At 48.0% G+C, this 27,365-nt stretch overlaps 1 protein-coding gene and 2 long non-coding RNA genes across 3 annotated transcripts in view; 1 reads left to right on the forward strand and 2 right to left on the reverse strand.

The window, feature by feature from the left end:
• The window catches only part of csmd3a (CUB and Sushi multiple domains 3a), a 306,306-nt gene that overhangs the window by 75,362 nt on the left and 203,579 nt on the right, over positions 1 to 27,365 (reverse strand). Inside the window, exons 39-43 of the mRNA XM_056445250.1 lie at positions 27,249 to 27,318; positions 19,623 to 19,739; positions 19,230 to 19,439; positions 18,373 to 18,561; positions 17,411 to 17,588 (exon numbers count right to left, since the gene is read on the reverse strand). Coding sequence (XP_056301225.1) covers positions 17,411 to 17,588; positions 18,373 to 18,561; positions 19,230 to 19,439; positions 19,623 to 19,739; positions 27,249 to 27,318 — 764 coding nt within the window. The remainder of the gene's footprint in view (positions 1 to 17,410; positions 17,589 to 18,372; positions 18,562 to 19,229; positions 19,440 to 19,622; positions 19,740 to 27,248; positions 27,319 to 27,365) is intronic.
• On the forward strand, positions 15,046 to 15,935 carry LOC130187897 (uncharacterized). Its single transcript, XR_008830524.1, has 2 exons — positions 15,046 to 15,170; positions 15,671 to 15,935. It is a non-coding gene; the product is annotated as an uncharacterized LOC130187897 (long non-coding RNA).
• Positions 15,167 to 17,315, reverse strand: LOC130187895 (uncharacterized). The gene is made up of 2 exons (XR_008830522.1): positions 16,836 to 17,315; positions 15,167 to 16,258 (listed from the first exon to the last, which is right to left on the reverse strand). It is a non-coding gene; the product is annotated as an uncharacterized LOC130187895 (long non-coding RNA).

Raw genomic sequence — 27,365 nt, forward strand, 5'->3', positions numbered from 1 at the left:
TAAAGAAGTGGAAATAGACAGACGAAAGGGAGGATTGATTTCCGTTTCCTTTCCACCTGACGGGGTTCTGGCTCAGGCGGGGGCGGGGCTCAGCGGCGGCAAACAACATGGCGGCGGGCGGCGCGTGCTCACCTTGGCACGCCGGCACCGGCGCGTCCCAGGCGTAGAAGCCGTGGAGGTTCTTCCTGCACACGGCCGAGAGCGACCCGATCAGCTTGTAGCCGCGGTCGCACGCCCAGCGCCTACGCTGTTCAGGTGACCCGGTCTGGCTCACCACGATGCCGCTCTGTGGCGAGTCCGGGGTACTGCAGTACAGCGCTGGAAGAGATATAATAGAGGAGGAGAGGGGCGAGGGAGAGGAAGATGGAGTCAAGGAAAGGAGGAGACATGGAGTCAAGGAAAGGAGAGGAGGGGAACATGGAGTCAAGGAAAGGAGAGGAGGAACATGGAGTCAAGGATAGGAGGAGAGGAGGAACATGGAGTCAGGAACATGGGTCAAGGAGGAGAGACATGGAGTCAAGGAAAGGAGAGGAGGAACATGGAGTCAAGGAAGGAGAGGAGGAAGATGGAGTCAAGGAAAGGAGAGGAGGGAAGATGGAGTCAAGGAAGGAGGAGGAACATGGAGTCAAGGAAAGGAGGAGGGAACATGGAGTCAGGGAGAGGAATGGAGAACAGATGCGGAGGAGAGAAGGAGGAGGAGGAAAGGAGGAGGAGAGGCATTAACAAGATTCTCAGGAAGTACTCAGTACATTGCAGTTGCAGTGAGGCTCCATTTTAAAGCAGGAGGATAAAGAAGGAGGAGCCTGAGCAGCGTCACATGATCACTCTTCCTCTCCTGGACGAACCTCACTCAACAATCTGAGCTGTTCTTCATCCCACAGTCTTCCTCTCCCTCGTCTCTCAGCCCACACTAACAGAAACCACATGTGATTTGATGATGTGAGCAGCAGGACGAGAATGGGAGGAGCTTCACGAGGAATGGGAGGAGCTTCACGAGGCGGTCAAACATCCCTCCCATCAGCGGGATGAGCTGGTGACGGTTCATCACGTCAAGAGAGCGGCGGCCGCCATCACACGACTCACGTAAAGGTGCGTTCACACCAAAAGCGACGCGTGCGTTTACTCGCCCGGCCATTCGCCGTGTTCACGCTCCGCGAGGGGCGGGGCTTATCTCTGTGTCTCGTCTCCGTAAAGACCGCTATCATAATTATTCATAACATTATATAATATATGTTATTGTGTTCATAACATAATATATAATATGTTATTGTGTTCATAAAATTATAATATATATGTGTTATTGTGTTCATAAATTATAATATATGTTATTGTGTTCATAAAATTATAATATATGTTATTGTGTTCATAACATTATAATATATAATATATGTTATTGTGTTCATAACATTATTATATATAATATATATTATTGTGTTCATAACATTATAATATATAATATATGTTATTGTGTTCATAACATTATAATATATGTTATTGTGTTCATAACATTATTATATATAATATATGTTATTGTGTTCATAACATTATAATATATAATATATGTTATTGTGTTCATAAAATTATAATATATAATATATGTTATTGTGTTCATAAAATTATAATATATAATATATATTATTGTGTTCATAACATTATAATATATAATATATGTTATTGTGTTCATAACAGCGATGACGTGCGGAGCAACTCAAGAGCTGATTGGCCCGAGTTGCGAGATTACCGCCTCAAAGTTTAAATATTTCTACTAGGGGCGAAAATTGCAACGCTGTAAACGCGTCGCTGTAAACGCGTCGCTGTAAACGCGTCGCTGTAAACGCGTCGCTGTAAACGCGTTGTCTATCGCAGCCTCACCTGTCCGTACGTTGACTTTTTTTATGGGATTCGGTCACGCGAAAAAAATCTGGTTTCTTTTGATGTGAACGCACCTGAACACACGAGGGCCTTAAAACACCGAGGCGACTCGTCTCCTCCGTGGTCAGTGAAGCGCTCGGAGGCGGCTGCTGAGCGCCACTTCCTTCATTCAACTCCATTAACAAGGTAAACCTTTTGAAATGAAGCGGCGCCGAGCAGCCTGGACGTCTTTCCCCTCGCGGTGCTCTCCGTCTGACCCGTCACAGCTCATGTGGGAAGTATTTTTGTAAATGATCTGATATTAAAAGCTCAATAAATAATAAATCAAAGCCACCCAGCATGAGGTCACACGGCGGCCGCAGGAATGCGACCCGTCACGGAGGTTCAGATGAACGTCACGACTCAGACAAACGGGATGCAGAGATATAAGAATAGAGTGTGATATAAGCTGGATACATACTTTGGTACTCACCCACGTATCTGATGTGGAAGCCCGCGGTTGGTGCCGTGGTCGGAGGACCAGCGCAGCAGCAGCTGGTGGCGGCCGTGGTCAGGCTGAAGGGCGTCTCAATGTCACCGCTCAGAGACGCCAGGCTCTGGCTGTAGATGTTGGGACCTGAATACAGAGACACACACACACAGAGAGATACACACACACACACACAGAGAGACACACACAGATACAGACACACACACACATCGTTTGTGTCTTGCTAACGGCGTTTTCCCCGTGGACCGCAGCAGCAGAACCCACCATCAAATATCTCCAGGATGTCGAACTCCTTCTCCGTCTGGAAGAGCTCGAAGTGCAGCGTCATGTTGTAGCCCTTCTCCACGTTGATCAGCCACGAGCACATCTGCAGGTTGGGGTAGTGGTCGGGGAAGCCCGGGCTCAGGATCACCCCCGTGGAGTCGAAGCGCACCTCGTTGGCCGGACATTGGACTAGGGGGAGAGAGGGAGAGGTTGAGAGAGGGAGAGGGAGAGAGAGAGGGGATGGAGGGCACACTGAGGGGTCCAGGTGAGCGATGCTCCACTGTGACAGTAGACACAAACACACAGAATAACTAGAGCTGCTCCTCCACGCTGAGCTGGAGAGTCTCCCCCAATATCAACCCATACACTATAACACTCAGGAGCTGAGACACATACCTGTGTAAAATGATGTGTGTGTGTGTGTGAAGAGGAGAGAGAACAGAAGAGAGGAAAGAGAGGAGAGAGGAGAGGGAAGTAAAGAGGGAGAGATTGACAGAGAGGGGAGAAAAGATAGTTATTATATTAATATTATTATATATTATTTATCTATATATATATAAATAATAATTTCATAATTTTAATTTAATACTTTTATTAATAATTATTAATTTAATAATATATATATATAAATTATTATATATATCAATATTATAATATATACATAATAATTTGTATTTAATAATTTTGTTGATTAATAATTGTAATAATTTAATAATGTATATATATATATATATAAATTATTATATATATCAATATTATCCATGTGAATTGTATCTTTTGATTTAAATGTACCTTGATGCTATACTGTTGCTGCAACATTCAATAGAGCCAAATGAATTGAATGACAGGATGAGAGAGAGAGAGAGAGAGAGCGAGAGAGAGCATGTGCTCAGAGCATTCCCTTCATATCTGGAGGCTGTCTGAGATGAAGAGTTCTGGTCCTGTCCTGGTACCAGAAGTCTCTTCCGGGCCGCTAGTGAAGAAACATGAAGCGACTGAAAGGTTAACGGCAGCCAGCGCTCCGATGGAAAGGTCACCGCCAACAACCGGACATCTGTCAAGAACACACACACACACGCACACGCACACACACAGAGCAACTATTCTGGGTTCTGAGGTCTGGTTTCTGAGGTCAGGGTTCTGGGTTCTGGGTTCTGCCGCCCTCGGCCCCTCGGAGCTCTTCTCCTGCTGATCATGGAGCCGTCACACATTCAGCTTCCAGGACATATGTGAAGTAATTGCTACTAAAAATTATATAATCCATCCATCATCAATACCGCTTCATCCTCATCAGGGTCATGACGCTGACAGAGGCGAGGCGGGGACACCCTGGACAGGCCGCCAGTCCATCTCAGGGCAACATTATATTATATAATTTCCAATATAATTTTCATACGCATTATTACAAAGAAGTTAGCAACCCGGGGGGCACTTCCCCATATTGGAGCGTTGAGTTGTCCGTGAAATCGACTCCTGATAACATCTCATATTGCGGTACGTACCACCATCTATCTGGAAAGAGTTTATTTTTTAATAACGGAGCCCAACGCTTGTTTAATAAGCTTGCGTTGCTAGGCAACACACATAACTCCATCCAGGAGGCGGCGGAGGCTGAAACGGCTTCGCCTCAAACTTTGGGCTCAGGGATTTAAAACATGAATCACGAGCCTTAGAGCGTCTTCACAGGAGGCTCTATTCAGAGGGAGATTCAGCTCATTTACATTTTTAGACTTCTGTACATCACACACAGATGCAAGGTATCCAGTTATTACCCCACTGGTTAGAAGTGTCATAGTCGAGTGTGGTAGCGTGACTTCCCTCAGCACACACATCACACGAAATATCTCAAATAAAAAAAGGAAACCGTTTAAACAGTTTTTTCTGATTTATTTTAATGTTGTAATAAAAGCTGCAGTGAGGAGTGGTGGAAGGCCTCAGCTCGGACGCCGAGGACTGGATCACAACGGGACAAAATGGCCGTTTTGGAGACATCGCCGAAAGGCTCTGGACTAAAACCGTCTAACTTTGTCCTGCTTCACTTTCAGTCAAACTTTGCAGGGAGGATGTTAATATACTTTCATATGATCGAGAGTTTTAAACCTTTCAACTGCCTCATTCCAAACATATCATCATCCTGGAAGAGATTCTTTTCAATTCGGACCTGACATTTTAATATTTTTTCTGTGTGCCGTCTTCATTTCCTCTCACCCAGTAACATAGAGACTGATATGTTCTCATCTAAACTAAATGAAACATGTTTAAAAAGGTACAAATGTAAAAATGATTCAAATAGCCCCCTAGTGGTGGCAGAGTGCAGCCTGTTTAGTTTGGGGATGCACTTTTTGGAGCAGAGGCCTTAAAAAAGCTCGGTGCTTAAAGGTTGAGACTTCATCGTATTGTTCTGCTTTTTGCGTGCATGACAAAACGATATCTCTACAAACAACTGTCTTTGTTACATCTCACACACATGGAACACGCGGTCGTTCCTCGTGGAAGCGGCCGAGTCTTTATTCTTTACTCGGCTCACGAGGAGATGACTCCGACACAATAAAACCCACGAGTTTCGCGGAGCAGCAATGAGAGCAGAAATAGTTTTTCATTAGATTTTAAAATCAATGACAACGTGCAGCCCGATATGACAACGAGCTAAATGGATTCGACTCCACGCCAACGTGGCAGATGGCGGACCGAGCCAGCAGGGAGCAGCGCTACGGCGTGACCTCCTCACAGGGGGCGGAGCCTGGGGAAATATATGAGGGAGCAGAGGTGTTGGGGGAGTTTCAGAGTTACCTTAAAGGCACAAAGAGGATATTAACAGAAGGATTGAGGGAAACTAAAGCAGGGAGACACAGGAGCGTGTTCCACTCATCAGGCGCAGCTCCACACGCCCCAAGGAGAGCAATTAGTGGGTCGCTGCAGGGCCGCGAGGACGGAGGCGCCAGCACCGGAGCGGCTCATGAATTCTTCACGACAATAATGAGGTGGTCCATGAACATGTCAGAGCCGGCATCACTAAGCCAGACAGTTTACACTCACGGCCGGTTTGAGGGACACCTTTCATAAGTCAACCACACAGAGTCTTCTGCACCTCGCCTGGCATCTGATCGTTTGGGGATGGATCTGAAGAGACTGCTCGTCTTTCTCCTGACTCTTCCCTCTGCTCCTCCATCTCCAGCCCCTCCTGACCCACCGGCCCGTTGTCAGGCTCGCCTTCACCAGAGGACTGAAACACGACGTGGTGTTCTCCAGCGCTTTGCCAACAGACTCCGCCCCTCCAACGAGAGCCGCTGGCTCCAGGCGCCCCGTCCGAGCCGGAGGAGCTCCGGAGCTGGAGACACACCAGAAGGATCAGCGCCTCAGGGGAAGCTGGAGGAGGCCAGAGCTCTCAGGTGGAGGCCTCCCTCACTCCGCCCGGGGGAGACGGATCACATGTTGCCAAACTCCTCCTCTTGTCATCCTCACTTGGTCACGACAACAACAAAGCAATGAAAGATTTGGGAAAACATGGCGCAGCAACTCCATCAGTCAGGCTTCATGGCGTCGTCTGTATGCCAGACAGGTGAGAGGCAGTCTGTGAGCATGCAGTGCGGCGCTCATTGCAGGCCGCTCCTCTGCCTGTCAACCAGCCGTGCTGTTCTCCTTGACCTTACCTCCTCGCATCATTGACCGTGCTGTGGCGTTCATGAATGAAGCGTGGGAATATCTCCTCGAGCTCGGACCCTGACCACCTTGAGCTCTGCATTGACTCCTCCGCGCTCATTGAGCCCCACGCTGTGTCTTACATGCGTGTCCGTGATGACTCACTGGTGAAGCACACCTGCAGAAGGGAAGCGTTTCATGTGATGCTACATTCACCTCCACACTGATCTAGTCTAAATGCTCCGTTACCCAGGATCAAGCTGGTGTTTGGGCCTTCATAGTTGTGACCTGGCTTCCCTTTGTTGAACTCCCTCCCCGATGCCCAGCAACACGCTTTGAGACTGTTGCTCCGAGCCAGCCTCCAATCAGAGAACCTTACATTCTGTTGATGAAACCAAAGATGAACCAAAGCTACTCCAAACAACAGCGTCCATGAGCTCCTGTCCGTAGCTCGGCCCTTTCAGAAGGCTCTGACAGCGTTTCACTGTCGTGAATGTTAAATGACTTTTCATTGAGACACAACATGTTGTTCCCACATCCTCCATGAGAGACGGTGAGACCTACAGCCGGCTCCTGCTTTACGGCTCTTTCCACTTCTTAACAACGTCAGCCACAAAACCGCGAGCGTCACGTTATACCTCAGATAACCATGAACGGAGAGGCTCCAGATCACTGGTCCTCTCCAGACGCGGTTTGACCTCAGCCTCTGGGTCTGAAGCTCTAACGCCATCACTCATCGTCTCTAGAAATAAAAAGACAGAATCCTCAACTCATGACGAGACAAAGGAGTCTCGGGCCCTTCAACGTGCCGATGCAAAGGGAAGATCAGGCTCAGATCCACGGGCTCATCTGAGTCAGGGTAACGTATCGGTTCCCTTGTGAAGGAACACTGGCCATGAACACTGATCTGGGATCTGTGCCCTCTGGTCCACCGACAGGGGATTGATAGAAGGCCGCTCGACGCTGGAGGACCAGAGGACTGACTGCATCCAACCTGAGCCACGCCCCATGGAGGCACACACCTGCACATAGACACGTATACATGCATCGTACACACGCATCGAGGGGAACACCTGCAAACTACACACACACACACACACGGTAACATAGAGTCCCGTTTTGGGGGAACCGACCTTGACAGAGCGGCGGGGGTCCATCCATCTGGAGCCGCTCTCCAAGGCGACAGGTCAGAATCTCACTGCCCACCAAGGTGAAGCCGGGCAGGCACGAGTACCGGATGATGTCCCCTGTGAGGTCATTTACACACACACACACAATCATACACACACACAATCATACACACACACATACAATCATACACACACATACACACAATCATACACACACACACATCCACACACACACACACACACATCCACACACACACAATCATACACAGACACACACACACACACACACACACACACACACACACACGCGTTAGTGGAAGCCTCCTCACCACCAGCTCTTCTCACAGTAATTAACGACACATTTTCTAATGAAGACTGACGTCCCTTTAGAGCCGGAGCACTGAAGGCACTTCATTACAACACACACACACACACACACACACAGCATTATAAGACCGAAGAGCAAACGGGAGAGAATGAAGGAGGAAGACAAAGAGCACATTCTAGAACGAGAGAGAAGGTAGAAAATAATCTATATATTAAACATTAATATATAGAGATTTATAGATTTTTTTCAAATATACACACACACACACACACATATATATATATATATATACATACATATACACACAAATCCATACACATGAATATGGACTCCAGCTGTCTGAGATTGTGAAATCGATATTCGGAGGAACACGTTAACACGAAGACAAAGAGAGGAACAATCAAACAACATGCACGACTTCATCCATCATGGATAAAACCTCTGGGACGTCAGTTCATATCTTCATCTCTTCATCACCAGGTAAACGACCTGAGGCCAGGTGAAGGTTCATCTGACGACGTGCTGAAGGCGACCGGAAAACAAGACAAACAAGACAATCAAGACAAACCTATCTCAAACTCCTCATCGTCGCTGAGGAAGGTGGCGTTGGCCACAGGGGGGGGGCGCTGACAGGTCCTCAGCTGGTACGCTGGAGGGAGGAGACACAGGAGGACGTCAGCTACAGGTGTGAGGGGTGCACTCAAGTGTGTGTGAGAGAGAGAGAGAGAGAGAGAGGGAGAGGGAGAGAGAGGGAGAGACAGAGATAGAGAGACAGGGAGAGAGAGAGAGAGAGAGAGAGAGAGACATAGAGAGAGAGAGAGACAGAGAGAGAGAGGGAGAGACAGGGGGAGGGAGGGAGAGAGAGAGAGAAGGAGGAATATGTGTTTTCTGTTCTCCCTCATTTCATTCTTCACTCTTTCATCAAGCCCTTGATTACATCATAATTTGCCACCTTCCATTGTCCCTGATCTTTAGAAGCCACTAAGGCAGCCGGATGGAGGTATTATATTATTACTATTATTATTATAATATAATTCAGCTTCATTTCAACGGGGCGTTTTAATAGTGCAGGAAACACACCGTTCTACAAAAGGCCTTCATCCTCTCACGGGAGGAGAGAAGGAGGACAAGTGAAAAGAGGGAGGAGAGGCGTCGCTCTACAGAGACGAGAGGACACTTCCCTTCTGTGGGTTTCATTACCAGCGGGGCCTGCCGTCCAATGGGAGCTCACCGTAATAATGCAGCACGAAGAAGCCGCTGGTGCTGAAGTCGCTGTGGAACTTGATGAGCACCTGATTGGCCGTGCTGGACACGCCCTCCTGGGCCGAGGTACCACTGAACTGACCGATCTGAGGAGGCCTGGTCCGGCCCGTCCCTGGAGGAGGAATAAAGAGAGGGAAGAGTGAAGGGAGGAGGAAGAGAGGAAAGCAGTGAGGAAACACCAGGTCTCACCGTCCTCTGAGAACTGGAGAAAGGTTCATGAGTCCCAGTGGAGGTGAGTCACCTGATGGAGGTGGAGGTGAGTCACCTGATGGAGGTGGAGGTGAGTCACCTGATGGAGGCGGAGGTGAGTCACCTGATGGAGGCGGAGGTGAGTCACCTGATGGAGGCGGAGGTGAGTCACCTGATGGAGGCGGAGGTGAGTCACCTGATGGAGGCGGAGGTGAGTCACCTGATGGAGGTGGAGGTGAGTCACCTGATGGAGGCGGAGGTGAGTCACCTGATGGAGGCGGAGGTGAGTCACCTGATGGAGGCGGAGGTGAGTCACCTGATGGAGGCGGAGGTGAGTCACCTGATGGAGGTGAGTCACCTGATGGAGGCGGAGGTGAGTCACCTGATGGAGGTGGAGGTGAGTCACCTGATGGAGGCGGAGGTGAGTCACCTGATGGAGGTGGAGGTGAGTCACCTGATGGAGGCGGAGGTGAGTCACCTGATGGAGGTGGAGGTGAGTCACCTGATGGAGGTGAGTCACCTGATGGAGGCGTCTCCTCCTCCAGTCAGTCACATATTAACAGTTACAACCATCAATGAACCCACCACCACAGGGACCTGCTGCTCCTCCAGGGGAGATGCTTCATGTTGTGTGTGTGTGTGTGTGTGTGTGTGTGTGTGCATGAGGGTGTGTGTGTGTGTGCATGAGGGTGTGTGTGTGTGTGTGCATGAGGGTGTGTGTGTGTGTGTGTGCATGAGGGTGTGTGTGTGTGTGTGTGTGTGTGTGTGTGTGTGTGTGTGCATTTTCTACCTGTGAGGCGAGACTACTGACTACTTGGATCCTGCTAAGTATCTTCTTTAAACTAGTTTTATCTGCTAAAGTTACTGTTGTATTTGTCGTTTAAAGCTGCTAGATTGTTAGTTTGTCCTGTTTTAAGGAGTTGTTTTGGTAGAGAGGTGTGTCCTGTGTTCCGACACCTGAATCTTCACTGATTGGACGAGCGATCATCACCTGGTTTCTATTGAGTGTCATTTGAATACCAAAAGCCAAGGCGGTGTCAACGCGGCTGGAGGTATTGGCACTAACTTGGGCTCATAACCGGATGGGGTTTTTCGTCAGCTGTAGCGGCAGCGTGACTCAGCGGACGAAGACAGGGAGGACAAAGACATAGGAGTCTTCCGTTGGAGTCAAGACTGGAGGACAAAGACATAGGAGTCTTCCGTTGGAGTCAAGACTCGGAGGACAAAGACATAGGAGTCTTCCGTTGGAGTCAAGACACGGAGGACAAAGACATAGGAGTCTTCCGTTGGAGTCAAGACACGGAGGACAAAGACATAGGAGTCTTCCGTTGGAGTCAAGACTCGGAGGACAAAGACAGGAGTCTTCCGTTGGAGTCGGGAGGACAAAGACAGGAGTCACTCGAGAGGACAAAGACATAGGAGTCTTCCGTTGGAGTCAAGACTCGGAGGACAAAGACATAGGAGTCTTCCGTTGAGTCAAGACTGGAGGACAAAGACATAGGAGTCTTCCGTTGGAGAGACTCGGGAGGACAAAGACATAGGAGTCTTCCGTTGGAGTCGAGACTCGGAGGACAAGACATAGGAGTCTTCCTTGGAGTCAGACTGGAGGACAAAGACATAGGAGTCTTCCTTTGGTCAGACTCGGGAGAGAGCTTCGACTGGAGGACAAGACATAGGAGTCTTCCGTTGGAGTCGAGACTGGGAGGACAAGACATAGGAGTCTTCCGTTGGGTCGAGACTCGAGGACAAAGACATAGGAGTCTTCCGTTGGAGTCGAGACTGAGGACAAAGACATAGGAGTCTTCCGTTGGAGTCTTGAGGGTGGATGAGTCTTTTCCCATTTTGTGAATATGTGTGTCTTTTCCATACCTGTCGTATCTCTACTCGTAGTTCCTATAGGACTCGCTCATTCATGTGCGGAACCCCTCCTCTGTTATCCTTCCTACCCGTTCTACTCACACCCAGCACCTTGTCACAGGAGGCCTCTGGAACTGTCAGTCAGCCAACCACAAGGCCGGTTTCATCTCTTTGCCATGGAGCAGTCGCTTGACTTCCTGGCTCTCACTGAGACCTGGATCACAGCAGAGAACACGTCTACCCCGGCTGCTCTCCTCTGCCTTCTCCTTCAGCCACACACCCAGACCCTCTGGTCGGGGTGGAGGTGCAGGTTTACTCATCTCACCCACATGGTGTTTCGCTCCTACCGCTTCCTCTTTATCCCACTGACTTTTGAGTTTCATGCTGTGACCGTTACTCATCCGGTTCAACTTCACATTGTTGTTCTCTACCGTCCCCCTGGTTCTTTGGGAGATTTCTTGGAAGAGCTAGACGTCCTCCTATCAAACTTCGCGGAACACGGCCCCCCGCTCATCCTTCTGGGTGACTTCAACATCCAGACAGAGAAGTCATGTGATCTCTTACTCTTACTGTCTTCCTTTAACCTCTCACTCAGTCCCTCCCCTCCCAAAGCCGGCAACCACCGTGACTACATTTTCACAAGAAACTGCTCTACCTCTAACCTCACTGTAACTCCTCTCCATGTCTCTGACCACTTCTTCATCTCTTAATCTCTCTCGCTCTCTGGTACTGACAACCCACCCTTATCTACAGACTCTGCACCTGTACGCCGCAACATTCGCACCCTCTGCCCCTCCTCTCTGGCCTCCTCTGTCCTATCTGCTCTCCCCTCAACTGACTGCGTCTCACTCATGCAGCCTAACTCTGCCGCAGACACTCTCCTCTCTTCCCTGTCTTCATCTCTTGATTATCTTTGTCCTTTTAAGACACGACCGGTTCGGAAATCCTCTCCTCTCCGTGGTTGTCGGACTCGGTGCGCGCCGAGAGAGCCACCCTGCGAGCGACGGAAAGAAAATGGCGCAAATCGAATCAAAGCGGAAGACTTGCTCTTCTATCAATCTCTCCTCTCATTCTCTACCTCTATCTCTGCAGCCAAAAGCTCGTTCTACCTGACCAAAATTCAGTCTTCCTTCTCTAACCCCAAAAACTCTTCTCTATCTTTTCCAACCTCCTTGATCCCCCTGTCCCCTCCTCCTTCCACCCTTTTGCCGAGCCACTTTGTCGACTTTACAAACAAGATAGACGACATACGCTCCTCCTTTACAAATCCATCTTCTATCACCTCACCAACACTAACTTCTTCAATCCCCTCTCTTTCCTCTTTCACCCCTGTCTCCCAATCAAGTTCTTAGCTTGGTGACCTCCGCTCGACCGACCACCTGCGCCCTTGACCCCGTCCCGTCTCACATCCTCCAGGCTGTTGCTCCTGATCTTCTGTCCTTTCTCACCGATCTTATTAACAGCTCACTCTCAACTGGTTGTTTCCCCAACTCTCTGAAGGAGGCGAGAGTCAACCCTCTCCTGAAGAAACCCACGCTCGACCCGTCTGAAGTCAGCAACTACAGACCGGTCTCTCTTCTTCCTTTTCTCTCCAAAACTCTGGAGCGAGCTATCTTTAACCAAGTGTCCTCCTATCTCCACAGTAACAACCTTCTTGACCCTCACCAGTCTGGATTCAAGGCCGGCCACTCGACAGAGACGGCCCTCCTTGCTGTCTCTGAGCAGCTTCACACTGCTAGAGCAGCCTCTCTCTCCTCTGTCCTTATCCTTCTCGACCTTTCTGCAGCATTTGACACCGTGAACCACCAGATCCTTATCTCTTCTCTTCAGCTCCTGGGGATCTCAGGCACTGCACTCGCTTTTCTCTTCCTACCTTAAAGACCGCACCACCGGGTAACTTGGAGAGGATCTGTGTCTGATCCTTGTCCTCTCACTACTGGGGTTCCTCAAGGCTCCGTCCTGGGTCCCTCCTCTTCTCTCTGTACACAAATTCTCGGCTCTGTCATTCGTTCATTGGGTTCTCCTACCATAGCTATGCCGATGACACCCAACTGATCTTCTCGTTTCCACCGTCAGAAACACGGGTGGCGGCGCGAATCTCTGCCTGGCTGACTGACATCTCTCAGTGGATGTCTGCTCACCATCTGAAAATCAACCCTGACAAGACCGAGCTACTATTCCTTCCAGGAAAGGCTCCCCACCCATGACCTGACTATCACCTTCAACAGCTCTGTGTTGGCCCCTACCCGACTGCCAGGAACCTCGGGTGACACTCGACAGTCAACTCTCCTGACACTGCGACAGCGTTCCTGTAGGTACATGCTGCACAACATCAGGAGAATACGTCCTCTTCTTGCTCAGAAGGCGGCACAGGTTCTGGTCCAGGCTCTGGTCATTTCACGCCTCACGCCTGACTACTGCAACTCCCTCCTGGCTGGTCTACCTGCTAAGGCCCATCCGACCTCTGCAGCTCATCCAGAGAATGCAGCTCGACTGGTCTTCAGTCTCCCGAAATTCACCCACACCTCCGCTCCTCCGCTCTCTCCACTGGTTACGGTGGCTGCTCGCATCCGCTTCAAAACACTGGTTCTGGCGTACGTGCTCTGAACGGATCGGGCCCCGTCTACATCCGGGATATGGTCACCGTACACCCCCCCGGCACGTCGCTCCGCTCGGCAACAGCCAATCGACTTGTGTCTCCTGCACCTCGAGCTAATCACTCGAAATCCAGACTGTTTGCTGTCCTGGCTCCTCAGTGGTGGAACGAGCTCCCCACTGACATCAGGACAGCAGAAAGTCTCTACATCTTCCGTCGGAGACTGAAAACACACCTTTTCCGACTATATCTGGATTAAAACACAGATTTGCAATTCAGTGGCTCTTAAATAGCACTTACTTATGGTACTTTTGTAGTTCGACTATGTTGAGGAAATGTTACTTCCTGTATTCTTGTTGTTCTTAGTTTGTACTCTAGGTTGATCACTTATTGTAAGTCGCTTTGGATAAAAGCGTCGGCTAAATGACATGTAATGTAATGTGTGCATGAGGGGGTGTGTGTGTGTGTGTGCATGGTGTGTGTGTGTGTGTGCATGGTGTGTGTGTGTGCATGGTGTGTGTGTGTGTGCATGAGGGTGTGTGTGCATGAGGGTGTGTGTGTGCATGAGGGTGTGTGTGTGTGTGCATGAGGGTGTGTGTGTGTGTGCATGAGGGTGTGTGTGTGTGTGTGCATGAGGGGGTGTGTGTGTGCATGAGGGTGTGTGTGTGTGTGTGTGCATGAGGGTGTGTGTGTGCATGAGGGTGTGTGTGTGTGCATGAGGGTGTGTGTGTGTGTGCATGAGGGTGTGTGTGTGTGTGTGTGCATGAGGGTGGGAGGGAAGACGTGTTGGAGGCGTGAGGGCCGGTCCGCAGCCCTGAGTCTCAGCCTAACGAGTCGTAACTCTCAGATGTTCCCTCTGTGTGGAGGTCGTTACCCACATCCCATCCACTGCATGTCTCAATGTGACGAGTCATGGACACCTGGAGGTGGCTGTCCAGAGCAGGTATGGAGAGGCTCAGTCACATGACTGGAGGCCTCCAACGACACCTGCTGCTCCCCGGCTGCCGGTTGAAGCGCTTCAGGCAGCTGATGAGGACGCCTGTGGGACGGACCCCCGTGGAGCGGCATCAGGAGCCTCCAGCTGGGCCCCGGCACTCTGAGCACGCTCATGAGGCTCAATGTGAGCTGGATGCACCGCGGGAACCCCACGCCAAGCTCGCATAGACACAGGGTTAGCTTCTCTAGTAGCAATGCATCCTACACACAGGGTTAGCTTCTCTAGTAGCAATGCATCCTACAGACACACTGGCTGTGTCTACTACTGCACACTTTACGAAGTACACTGCAATTCAGTGCACTGCATTGCATTACGTTAACCACTTGGCGGAAGTGACGGACGCAAATCTGTTCACGGCACCCGCGAAATTAAGCCGGGAGTGACATATGCAAATCTGCTTGCGATACCCTAACCCTTAAACTGACCAAATGAAGCACTTCTTGCCCTCTTGTTGTCCCTTGTTTACCTTTCTCCACCCCATGTGGAAACTGCGATACCTCCACAATCGCGGCAGGAGCCTCCGCCTTCTGGCTGAAGTCGAGATGGTATATGTAAGTTTAATTGTGTGATTTTGCCTTACCTTCACAGCATAGCTTCATGTAGTAGTTGCAATTAAGTTCTCCTCGCTAGGTATGCTAAATTCTCAATTATCTTTGTCAGAAGTAGCCTTCTTCTTTGCAATCCACATACACACCATATGGAAATAAAACATGACAACTCTGTACATGTTTGTCCCTAGATTCCAATTAGTTTTAAGAATTATCCACTGAAATGATAGGCATCATCTGCTTGAATTCACACAGTAATAGGCCTACTTTGACTGACTGTACTTTTATACACATCTCTGTTGTAGTGAAGTTTACCCTGATACAGGAATCAATGAGCAATTGAACACACAGGCATATTAATTATTGTTACAAACATGCATCAATTCTAATATAAATCAGAAAACGCAATAAAAGACTACAAAACCTCAATGACAACATTTTATTGATAAAATGACTTACATATTAATATAATCTTCCTTCCTCCCCACACTCTACAGCAGCCACCCAGTCCCAGGCGGCGCTGCCGTATCCATGTTGCAATGCCACTGCTGGCGTTGTGTTGTGTGGCCACAGTGACATGAGGGTGGACTTCAGGCTCACCAGAGTCATTCAACGCCCTCATGGCTGTGCTGGCCACTGACTGACCACGGTTGGGGCCCCGAGATCTCCTGTCTAGTTTTTATTTTTTGGCTTGCCAGCGCCACCTCCTATCGGGTGGTGGCCAGGGCCTTCGACAGGCCCCGGGCTCAGTGCATGATGCCAGGGTCCTGAATAACAGCCCCATCTTCTATGAGCAGTCATCCCCTCCACCAGGATACTGTATCCTTGGGGATGGTGGCTCCCCCTGCCTGTCCCAACCATCTGCCTCATGACCCCCTTCAGGCAGCCTGTCACCACCACCTCCAAGCTACAACTGCTGCCTGTCAAAGGCGAGGTGTGTTGTGGAGAGGTCCTTCTGGATACTGAAGACGCGATGGCGGTCCATCTTCTTAAAGGCCCTGGAGGTGAGGTGCCAGAGGTCATTGGAGTCTGATGCAGATGTCGGGAGGGCAGCAGAGGACCAGCAGCACCTCCAGGAAACGTCTCTGGGGCAGGAAACAGAAATAGGATAGCCATTCAGTGCTATGTCCCAGACCACGATTACATTTAAATTAATACATACACGACATTAAAAAAACAACACACAACGATGATTGAAAGCTACAATTATTTCTAGAAGGACAAGCTTAGATAGCTATCGTAACGGTATTAATTATCGGGCGTGTGGGCAAAGCGTCATGTGTCATGTTAACCCGTTATTAAACTGAGCATATCCATTGTTCATCCATTATTAAAATTGCTATTTCGATTGGTTAACGTTGTTTAACACTGTCCGATGACTGACATAGCCATCTGTCGTCGGACTTGCCGCTGGAGCAAGCGCCTGGAGCCGACCTGCCCCCGCTCGTCAAGCGAAAAGTGTCCGATAAAAGTGCACCTTCGTCGGACTGGCAAGAGGACCGGGAGGACCCAGCTAGCTTATCATAACTGCCATGCAGATCCAATGGCATCTAATGCTACCTAGGTATGCTAACTGTCGGTATATATCATATACATCGTTAACTCCACCAAATACTCATGTCTTTAATACCAGTACAATGTGTAATAACCGCTGATACTTACATTTACGGTCTGTAGCTTCGTGGTCTACCGCTTGTGCTGTCCGCCATTGTTTTAGAAATAAAATGAAAAGCTGGCGAAATGGCTCCTCCTCTTCCGCTACGTAGCCAAGATGGCGGCCGTTTAGGGCGAGTAGTGTCCATCGTTTTACATTTTTTGCCCGTTTGCAGTGCACCATCCGGGTACTTTCAGTGCACTGAATTCTGCTGGTTTTTTCAGTGGCGCACTTCGAACACTGAAAGTCAGTGCTCGAAGTGCGCGGTAGTAGACACAGCCAGGGTTAGCTTCTCTCGTAGCAATGCATCCTATAGACACAGGGTACATGGTGTGGTTCACTGCTTATTGAATTATTGTTTGTAGAGCATATTCGTCTTATCTTCTGAAGCATAAACAAACACTCTGACGAGAGACTGCCTCCCAACCCCAGTCAATAGAAGTCTGTGTGCTGTGTGTCGATGTGCACCAGCACCACCACCAGCACCAGCAGCACCAGGACCAGCACCACCAGCAGCACCAGCACCACCAGCAGCACCAGGACCAGCAGCACCAGCAGCACCAGCATGAGGGAGCAGACGTACCACACCGTGATGTAGTCGTAGATGGGCTCCGTGTTGAGGACGGAGAAGCTGATGTCGATGCCGTAGCCGGGAGGGACTCGGACCGTCCACATGCAGTCCAGGAAGTGAGGGTACTCGGCCGGGTGTCCGGGGGAGTAGATGGTGCCGTTCATGGCCGTGACGTTCCCGCCGCAGAGCGCTGCGGAGGAATCACACGGGATGAGAACCACGGCAGAGTTGATTTACCCCGAGTCGTAAAACCAGCTTCTATGACTGCATCGCCACTTAACTGCAGTAAATAAACCAGAACTGTGTGTCATTGGGTTATCACTGAGATGCCGGCTGGTTACTGCCTGCTGTGGACTTGATGCCCGAGGAGTCGCACTAAAGCTCAGACACATCCCTCCAGAGGGGCTGTGTGAAGATTTCACTTTGAACCGAGTCAGAGCCCAAAGATCACAAATAAACAACCACCGGGACTAAAACGAAAAGAAGGAACAAGCATGTGTCTGATGGAGGGTTAAGTGCCCTAAACTATAATTGCTTAAAAACTTGTTCCGAAGAGCCTAATATATAAAACAACAACAAAACAAATAACAACCAAACAAACCAGAAATTCAAGCATTTGTCCCCATAATCTGTTCTTTCTTAACTTCTCTGCTTTATGAGCCCCGTCAGGTCTGGACTCCTCCGGTCTGTTCTGAAGCATCACGCTATCGGCCGCTCAGAGTTCAGTCAGAAGCTTTCCTGGAGGAGACTAAAGGACCGCAGCCGACTGCAGGAGCTCCAGTCTTCTGTTCTCAACCCTTCAGTGAAGGGGAGTTTGCACACTTTCTCCACTGAGTTGGGAAAACTGACAGAGTGAAATCCGTTTCCCGCCTGATGGATCCAGCTTCCTGACGCTTGAGAGGAACTCTATCTGGAGGAGGCTTCAGGGGAAGCGGCGAGAGACGTTCAGGTCGCATGGTGCCACTCCCACTCACCCTCGCAGTGAGGCACCGGGTGGTTCCAGTTCCTGCTGACTCCGTGCAGACATGTGAGCGACGGCTCTCCCAGCAGAGTGTAGCCTTGGAGGCACTCGAAGGAAATGGTCATCCCCACGCTGGAGTCCTGGCCGATCACGATGCCGCTCCGGAAGGGCCGGGGGTCCGGACACCTCTGGAGCTCGTACGCTGGGGAAGAAGCAGCCGCACACGGCGGTGAAGGGTTAATGAGAGACTCCAGGAAGCAGCACCGGAGAACATGGAGGAGAACCAGAGAACCTGCAGCTCCTCTCACACCCACCAACGTGATGGTGACTCCTGATCCAACATGACACCGTGCGCTCTGACACACACCCACCGGGTGATGAGCAGTGTGTGTTTGTGTAGACGTGTGTGTGTTCGGTACTCGTCTTCGCGCCCCTATGTCCATCTGATTTAACACCACCAAGTGTGAAGTGTCTTTTTGGAAGACAACCCCCCCCTCCTGGTGCCTGAGGCCCCACGATGTAGGTCAGCTCATTTTTGTGTTTGTCACATTTTGAAAATACAAAGTTTTTCCCAAAGACTTCCAATTCACATGATCGTCATGTTGTGATCAGAATGATTCTGCTCCGCGTCCAACGCTCCCCTGACGGAGCAGCGCTGTCATCCTTGAGGAGATGTGTGAACGTCACCGTGGAGGTCGGCGTGGATTCACTCCTCTTCATCTCCAGCCTTCTGTAATCTGACACCCTCAGCTCCCCGGCTGCCTCCGCCCTGACGGATGCTCCTCCCAAAGCTCTATTAGCAAACGCTTCAATCTCGTTCCACTTTTAGCTGCGATAACTTCCCCACGAGCAGCGGCCTGCGCCCCTCACCCTGGTAGACGATGTGGAAGCCGGGCTTGTTCTGGGAGTAGTCGCTGTGGAAGAACAGCGTGGTCTCGTGGGTGGTGCTGAACAGAGCGTCGGGCACCACGGGGCCGCTGAACCGATCGATCACGGTTCCCGTCTCCAGGTTCCCGCTGCGCACCTCCAGGTAGTCGTGAACCGGCTCGGTGGAGAAGTTCAGGAACTGCAGGTGGATCCCTGGAAAGCAGAAAGACAAAGGTCTCAGTGGACGATGTGTTCCTTTCAGGCTTGAAGTGGATTAGTTTCGTGGTTGTTGAGCAGCAGAGAAACGAGCTGCTTCCCTTGCACACAATGAGCTGGCTGAGCAGAGGCCATTACGGCAGAACAAAGACTACAGCTGAAGACAGAGGGCTGGCGCACCGAAGCCGATGGGGAGTTGGACTCTCCAGCTGCAGTCCAGGCTGCTCTGGTAATTCCCCGAGAAGCCGGGGCTGAGGATGACGCCGCTGAAGTCTGTCAAGGAGCCGCCGCACTGAGCTGAGGAGACCGAGGAGAGAGGACATGTCACGCCTCCAGAGAGAATCCACGGAACACAGAACAACATGGTGGAGGGCAGAGAACACATCCAACAGAGGAGGAAGAGGAGCTGTGTATGAAGCTCATAAGCATGCGTGTTATATGTGCATAGGAGTTTGAGGTTTCTTTTTTTTTTCGATCAGCAAAATATACAAACACCAGTAATTTTTAAAAAAAGAAGAAAGATGCATGTAGCTGACTGAAAGGGTTAAAGCTGAAGCTGTCTAGCTTATAAGTGCCCTAAACTAGGATTGATTAAAAAACTTGTTCCAAAAAACCATATAGATATATATAATTATATATAATATATATATAAAACAAAAGAAACAAACCAGAAATTCAAACATTTGTCCTCATAATCCATTCCTTCTTAACTTCTTATGCTTCATCAACACCGTCAAGTCTAGACTTCTCCAGTTTTTAAACTTTTTTTGAATTGCACCAGATTTGTACTTTCTTTGATGTCATCAGTGAACTTATACACACGCAGACTGTAAAGACTTTGTGTGGAGGAGAAAGTGAAGCGTGCTTCATGAGCTCAGGATTGTGGGAGCGGGGCAGGTGGTGCAGGTACATCTCTCCCTGAGTGAGTGATGCTCCATCAGGAGTGAACACGTCACTGACTCGGGCTCATTCCCTGTTTTAAATTAGAATACACGAGGGAGTCGATGCCGCAGCGCAGTGAGTTCAGTGATCCCTCCCCCTCTGAGGCGCACACGCTGACATGAACACTCAGGTGTCATGCACTAAAAGCCACCAGGGGCATCAAGGTGTCTCTTTCTTCACCATCAGGCCGATTCATGTGTCTCACGGTGGGAGCTGCAGCCGTACCGCTGCTCTCCTTCAGAGACGATGAGCCGCGGCCAGCAGACGTGATCTGGGGATTTCCCTGAGCTGCTGGTGGGAGGAGCTTGCTGACCTGCGTGTGTTTACGATGAAGCAGAAGCTGAGGGGGCGCTATGGGGTCCGTGTAGGGGCCTGGAGGCACTTTGAGGAGAGTTCATCAGCAACAAAGAGAATCCAGACGTGGGCGTGGGGCGGCTTCAGTAAACGAGCGAGCGGTCGAGCTCATGAGCTAACGAGCTAACATGAAGCTGGCATTTGAACTGAGAACCACATGAGAACCACAGGGACGCAGCATCTGCATGAGGAGCGCAGCGGGCGTGGGCGTGCATGAGCAGAGGGGATGCACGGCGAGGCGAGCGGCGCCGACGTGTGCGTTTGTGTAGGTGTGTGTGGAGGCAGCAGGACAGCTGCTGCTCTTCCTCAGTCATCTCTGGAACCTGGACAGGCGGCTGGAGATGAAGGGGGGGGGGGGGGGGGGCTCATGAGGGCGATCACAAATCAAACAACACACTCAGATGGTGTAAAGCTGTATTGATTTTTAAACTGAGGGGAAAAGCAGAGGATTCCTAATCCCCGCTCCTCAGCCTCCACGCCACCCATCACCAGCGCCCTGGTGCACGGCGGCATGGCCGCTCTGCCCAACACGATAACACGTCCTCTGTGGGCCGTGATCTATCGGGTGGCTGCTGAGGAGTAAAGTATTGCTCTGGAAGAAATACAAATATATAAACCAGGACAAAGTCATTGAGAAGAGGACCAAAGACAAAGGGAAGAGACTCTGTGTTGGATGGATGTGTTGCGCAATACCTCCTCATTGAAACCCTGTCAGACTGCATCACATCATACATGACACATGACACATCATACATGACACATGACACATCATACATGACACATGACACATCATACATGACACATCATACATGACACATGACACATCATACATGCCACATGACACATCATACATGACACATCATACATGACACATCATACATGACACATGACACATCATACATGACACATGACACATCATACATGACACATGACACATCATACATGACACATGACACATCATACATGACACATGACACATCATACATGACACATGACACATCATACATGACACATGACACATCATACATGACACATGACACATGACACATCATACATGACACATGACACATCATACATGACACATGACACATCATACATGACACATGACACATCATACATTCAATTCAATTCAATTCAGTTTATTTGTATAGCCCAATTTCACAAATTACAAATTTGTCTCGGTGCTTTACAATCTGTACATAGACATCCCTGCCCCAAAACCTCACATCGGACCAGGAAAAACTCCCAAATAACCCTTCAGGGGAAAAAGGGAAGAAACCTGGAGGAGAGCAACAGAGGAGGATCCCTCTCCTAGGATGGACAGATGCAATAGATGTAATGTGTACAGAAGGACAGATTTAGAGTTAAAATACATTCAATGAATATGACAGAGTGTATGAATAGTTCATAGTAGGCATATTCCACGATGGAGACCTCCACGATCCATCAGGCAGATGGCGGTGGGGAGGAGGAGTGGGCGAGTCTCAACAGGACAGTGGCGTAGTCATGAGCAGGAATTCCACGACCCAGACGATCCATCAGGCAGATAGGATCTATGCCGTCTCATAGGGTCCGATGACCCCATGAGACGTAAAGTCAAAAGGACTTCGGGAGAAAGCAGAGTTAGTAACGTGTGATTGAGAGATGAAAATTCATCCTTAAGGAGAGAAAAAGAGGAGATAGGTACTCAGTGCATCCTAAAACGTCCCCGGCAGCTATAAGCCTATAGCAGCATATCAAGGGGCTGGACCAGGGCAAACCTGATTCAGCCCTAACTATAAGCTCTGTCAAAGAGGAAGGTCTTAAGTCTACTCTTAAACGAGGTGACTGTGTCTGCCTCCCGGACTGAAATTGGAAGCTGGTTCCATAAAAGAGGAGCTTGATAACTAAAGGCTCTGGCTCCCATTCTACTTTTAAGACTCTAGGAACTACAAGTAGTCCCGCATTTAGTGAGCGTAGCTCTCTAGTGGGGCAATATGGTACGACAAGCTCCTTAAGATATGATGGAGCATCACCAATCAAGGCTTTGTAGGTTAAGAGAAGAATTTTAAAAGTGATTCTTGATTTTACTGGGAGCCAGTGCAGAGCAGCTAGTGCAGGAGTGATGTGATCTCTTTTCTTAGTTTTAGTGAGAACACGAGCTGCAGCATTCTGGATCAACTGGAGGACCTAAGAGATTTATTAGAGCAGCCTGCTAATAAGGAGTTGCAGTAATCCAGTCTCAAGTAACGAACGCTGAACCAATTTTTCTGCATCTTTTGAGACAAGATGTGCCTGATTTTTGAAATATTACGTAGATGAAAGAATGCAGTCCTTGAGATTTGCTTTACGTGGGAGTTAAAGGACAAGTCCCGATCAAAGATAACGCCAAGATTCTTTACAGTGGTGTTGGATGCCAGGGCAATGCCGTCTACAGAATCCACATCACCAGATAATTGATCTCTGAGGTGCTCAGGGCCGATTAAAATTACTTCGGTTTTGTCTGAGTTTAACATCAAGAAGTTGCAGGTCATCCATGTTTTATGTCTTTAAGACATGCTTGAATTTTACAGAGTTGGTTGCTCTCCTCTGGTTTTATCGATAAATATAGTTGAGTGTCATCTGCATAACAATGAAAGTTTATGGAGTGTTTCCTGATAATATTGCCCAAAGGAAGCATGTATAAGGTAAATAAAATTGGTCCAAGCACAGAACCTTGTGGAACTCCGTGATTAACGTTGGTGGTTATCGAGGCCATCGCTACAAATACAAACTGAGATCGATCTGATAAATAGGATTTAAACCAAATTAGTGCCGTGCCTGAAATACCAATCGACTGCTCCAGTCTCTGTAACAGGATGTCATGGTCAATGGTGTCGAATGCAGCACTAAGGTCTAACAAGACCAGGACAGAGAGGAGTCCTTTATCTGCTGCCATTAAGAGGTCATTTGTAATTTTCACCAGTGCCGTCTCGGTGCTGTGGTGTTTTCTAAATCCTGATTGAAATTTCTCAAATAAACTATTATGATGTAGAAAGTCGCACAACTGATTTGCTACCACTTTCTCAAGGATCTTGGAGAGGAAGGGAGGTTAGAGATCGGTCTGTAGTTAGCCAATACCTCTGGATCCAGAGTGGGCTTCTTCAGGAGAGGTTTAATAACAGCCACCTTGAAGGAGTGTGGTACGTGGCCTGTTAGCAGAGACACATTGATAATATCTAATAGAGAGCCGTCAATTAAAGGTAAAACGTCTTTAAGCATCCTCGTCGGGATGGGGTCCAAGAGACAGGTAGACGTGTTCAAGTAGAAACCGTTGAAAATAATTGGTCACGGTTGATAGGAGAAAACCTTCCAAATATACACCAGGGCATACAGCGGTTTCCAAGGCCATTCCACTTGAGGACAGATTGGCACTGGTTATGGGCAAGAGATTATTAATCTTGTCCCTAATAGTTAAAATCTTTTCATTAAAGAAGTTCATAAAGTCATTACCACTAAGGTTTATAGGAATGCTCGGCTCCACAGAGCTGTGACTCTCTGTCAGCCTGGCTACAGTGCTGAAGAGAAACCTGGGGTTGTTTTTATTTGTTTCTATTATTGATGAGTAATAGGCTGCTCTGGCATTACGGAGGGCCTTCTTATATGTTTTAAGACTATCTCGCCAAACTAAGCGGGATTCTTCGAGATTAGTTGAACGCCATATGCGTTCAAGCATTTGTGACGTTTGCTTCAGTTTGCGGGTCTGAGGGTTATACCAGGGAGCAAACCTCCTCTTCCTCACTGTCTTCTTCTTCAGAGGGGCTATCGAGTCCAGTGTCATTCTCAGAGAGCCTATGGCACTGTCAACAAGATGATCAATCTGGGACGGACTAAAGTTAGACCAGGAGTCCTCTGTTATATTGAGACGTGGTATCGAATCAAATACAGAAGGAATCGCTTTTTTAAATTTAGCTACAGCACTATCAGTTAGACATCTAGTGTAGAAACTTTTGACTAACGGAGTACACTCCGGTAGTATAAATTCAAAAGTTATGAGGTTGTGGTCTGACAGAAGAGGATTCTGTGGGAAGACGTTCAAATGCTCAATGTCAACGCCATAAGTAAGAACAAGATCAAGCGTGTGGCCAAAGCTGTGAGTGGGTTTCTGTACTCTCTGACAGAAGCCAATCGAGTCCAACAAGGAGATGAATGCAGCACTAAGGCAATCATTATCAACATCCACATGGATATTAAAATCTCCAACAATAATAACTTTATCGGTTTTAAGAACCAAACTTGATATAAATTCTGAGAATTCAGATATAAACTCTGAATATGGACCTGGTAGCCGGTACAGAATCACAAATTGAATTGGCTGTAGTGTTTTCCAGGTTGGATGTGAAAGACTAAGAACAAGGCTTTCAAATGAGGTGTAGTGTAATTTTGGTTGAGGATTAATTAATAGGCTCGATTCAAAGATGGCTGTACTCCACCTCCTCGACCGGTGCCTCGAGGAATGTGAGTATTAATATGACTTGGAGGAGTCGATTCATTCAGGCAGACATATTCTTCATGGCTCAGCCAGGTTTCAGTTAGGCAACATAAATCAATGTGATTATCTGATATTAAATCATTCAGTAACACAGCTTTAGATGACAGAGATCGAATATTTAGGAGACCACATTTAATAGACCTATTTTGTTGCACTGCTGAAATAATTGTGTTAACTTGTATAAGGTTATTGTGTACGACTCCTCTTCTGCTTACTTTTGACACATGAGACATCATACATGACACATGACACATCATACATGACACATCATACATGACACATCATACATGACACATCATACATGGCACATGACACATCATACATGCCACATCATACATGATACATGACACATCATACTTGACACATGACACATCATACATGACACATCATACATGACACATCATACATGACACATCATACATGACACATGACACATCATACATGATACATGACACATCATACATGACACATGACACATCATACATGACACATGACACATCATACATGACACATCATGCATGACACATGACACATTATACATGATACATGACACATGACACATCATACATGACACATCATACATCATACATGACACATCATACATGACACATGATACATGACACATCATACATGACACATCATACATGACACATAACACATCATACATGACATGACACATGACACATCATACATGACACATCATACATGACACATCATACATGACACATCATACATGACACATCATACATGACACATGACACATCATACATGACACATGACACATCATACATGACACATCATACATGACACATCATACATGGCACATCGTACATGATACATGACACATCATACATGACACATGACACATCATACATGACACATCATACATGACACATGACACATCATACATGACACATCATACATGACACATGACACATCATACATGACACATCATACATGACACATGACACATGACACATCATACATGACACATCATACATGACACATGACACATCATACATGACACATGACACATCATACATGACACATCATACATGACACATGACACATCATACATGACACATCATACATGACACATCATACATGACACATCATACATGACACATCATACATGACACATGACACATCATAAATGACACATCATACATGACACATGACACATCATACATGACACATCATACATGACACATCATACATGACACATCATACATGACACATGACACATCATACATGACACATCATACATGACACATCATACATGACACATGACACATCATACATGACACATCATACATGACACATGACACATCATACATGACACATCATACATGATACATGACACATCATACATGACACATGACACATCATACATGACACATCATACATGACACATCATACATGACACATGACACATCATACATGACACATGACACATCATACATGACACATCATACATGACACATGACACATCATACATGACACATCATACATGACACATCATACATGACACATACATGACACATGACACATCATACATGACACATCATACATGACACATGACACATCATACATGACACATCATACATGATACATGACACATCATACATGATACATGACACATCATACATGACACATGACACATCATACATGACACATGACACATCATACATGACACATGACACATCATACATGACACATCATACATGACACATCATACATGACACATGATACATGACACATCATACATGACACATCATACATGACACATAACACATCATACATGACATGACACATCATACATGACACATGACACATCATACATGACACATCATACATGACACATCATACATGACACATCATACATGACACATGACACATCATACATGACACATCATACATGATTCATGACACATCATACATGACACATCATACATGACACATGATACATGACACATGACACATGACACATGATACATTACCTAAACACAGAGGCACGGGGTAGTTCCACCTCCTGACGGGGCCGGGCATGCAGGTAATATAAGCATTACCCTGTTCAGGAACACACAGACAATGCTCAGCAGTTACGCAATACAGGA

This window comes from Pseudoliparis swirei, chromosome 22 (genome assembly GCF_029220125.1).
Source record: "Pseudoliparis swirei isolate HS2019 ecotype Mariana Trench chromosome 22, NWPU_hadal_v1, whole genome shotgun sequence".
NCBI classification, from domain to species: Eukaryota; Metazoa; Chordata; class Actinopteri; order Perciformes; family Liparidae; genus Pseudoliparis; species Pseudoliparis swirei.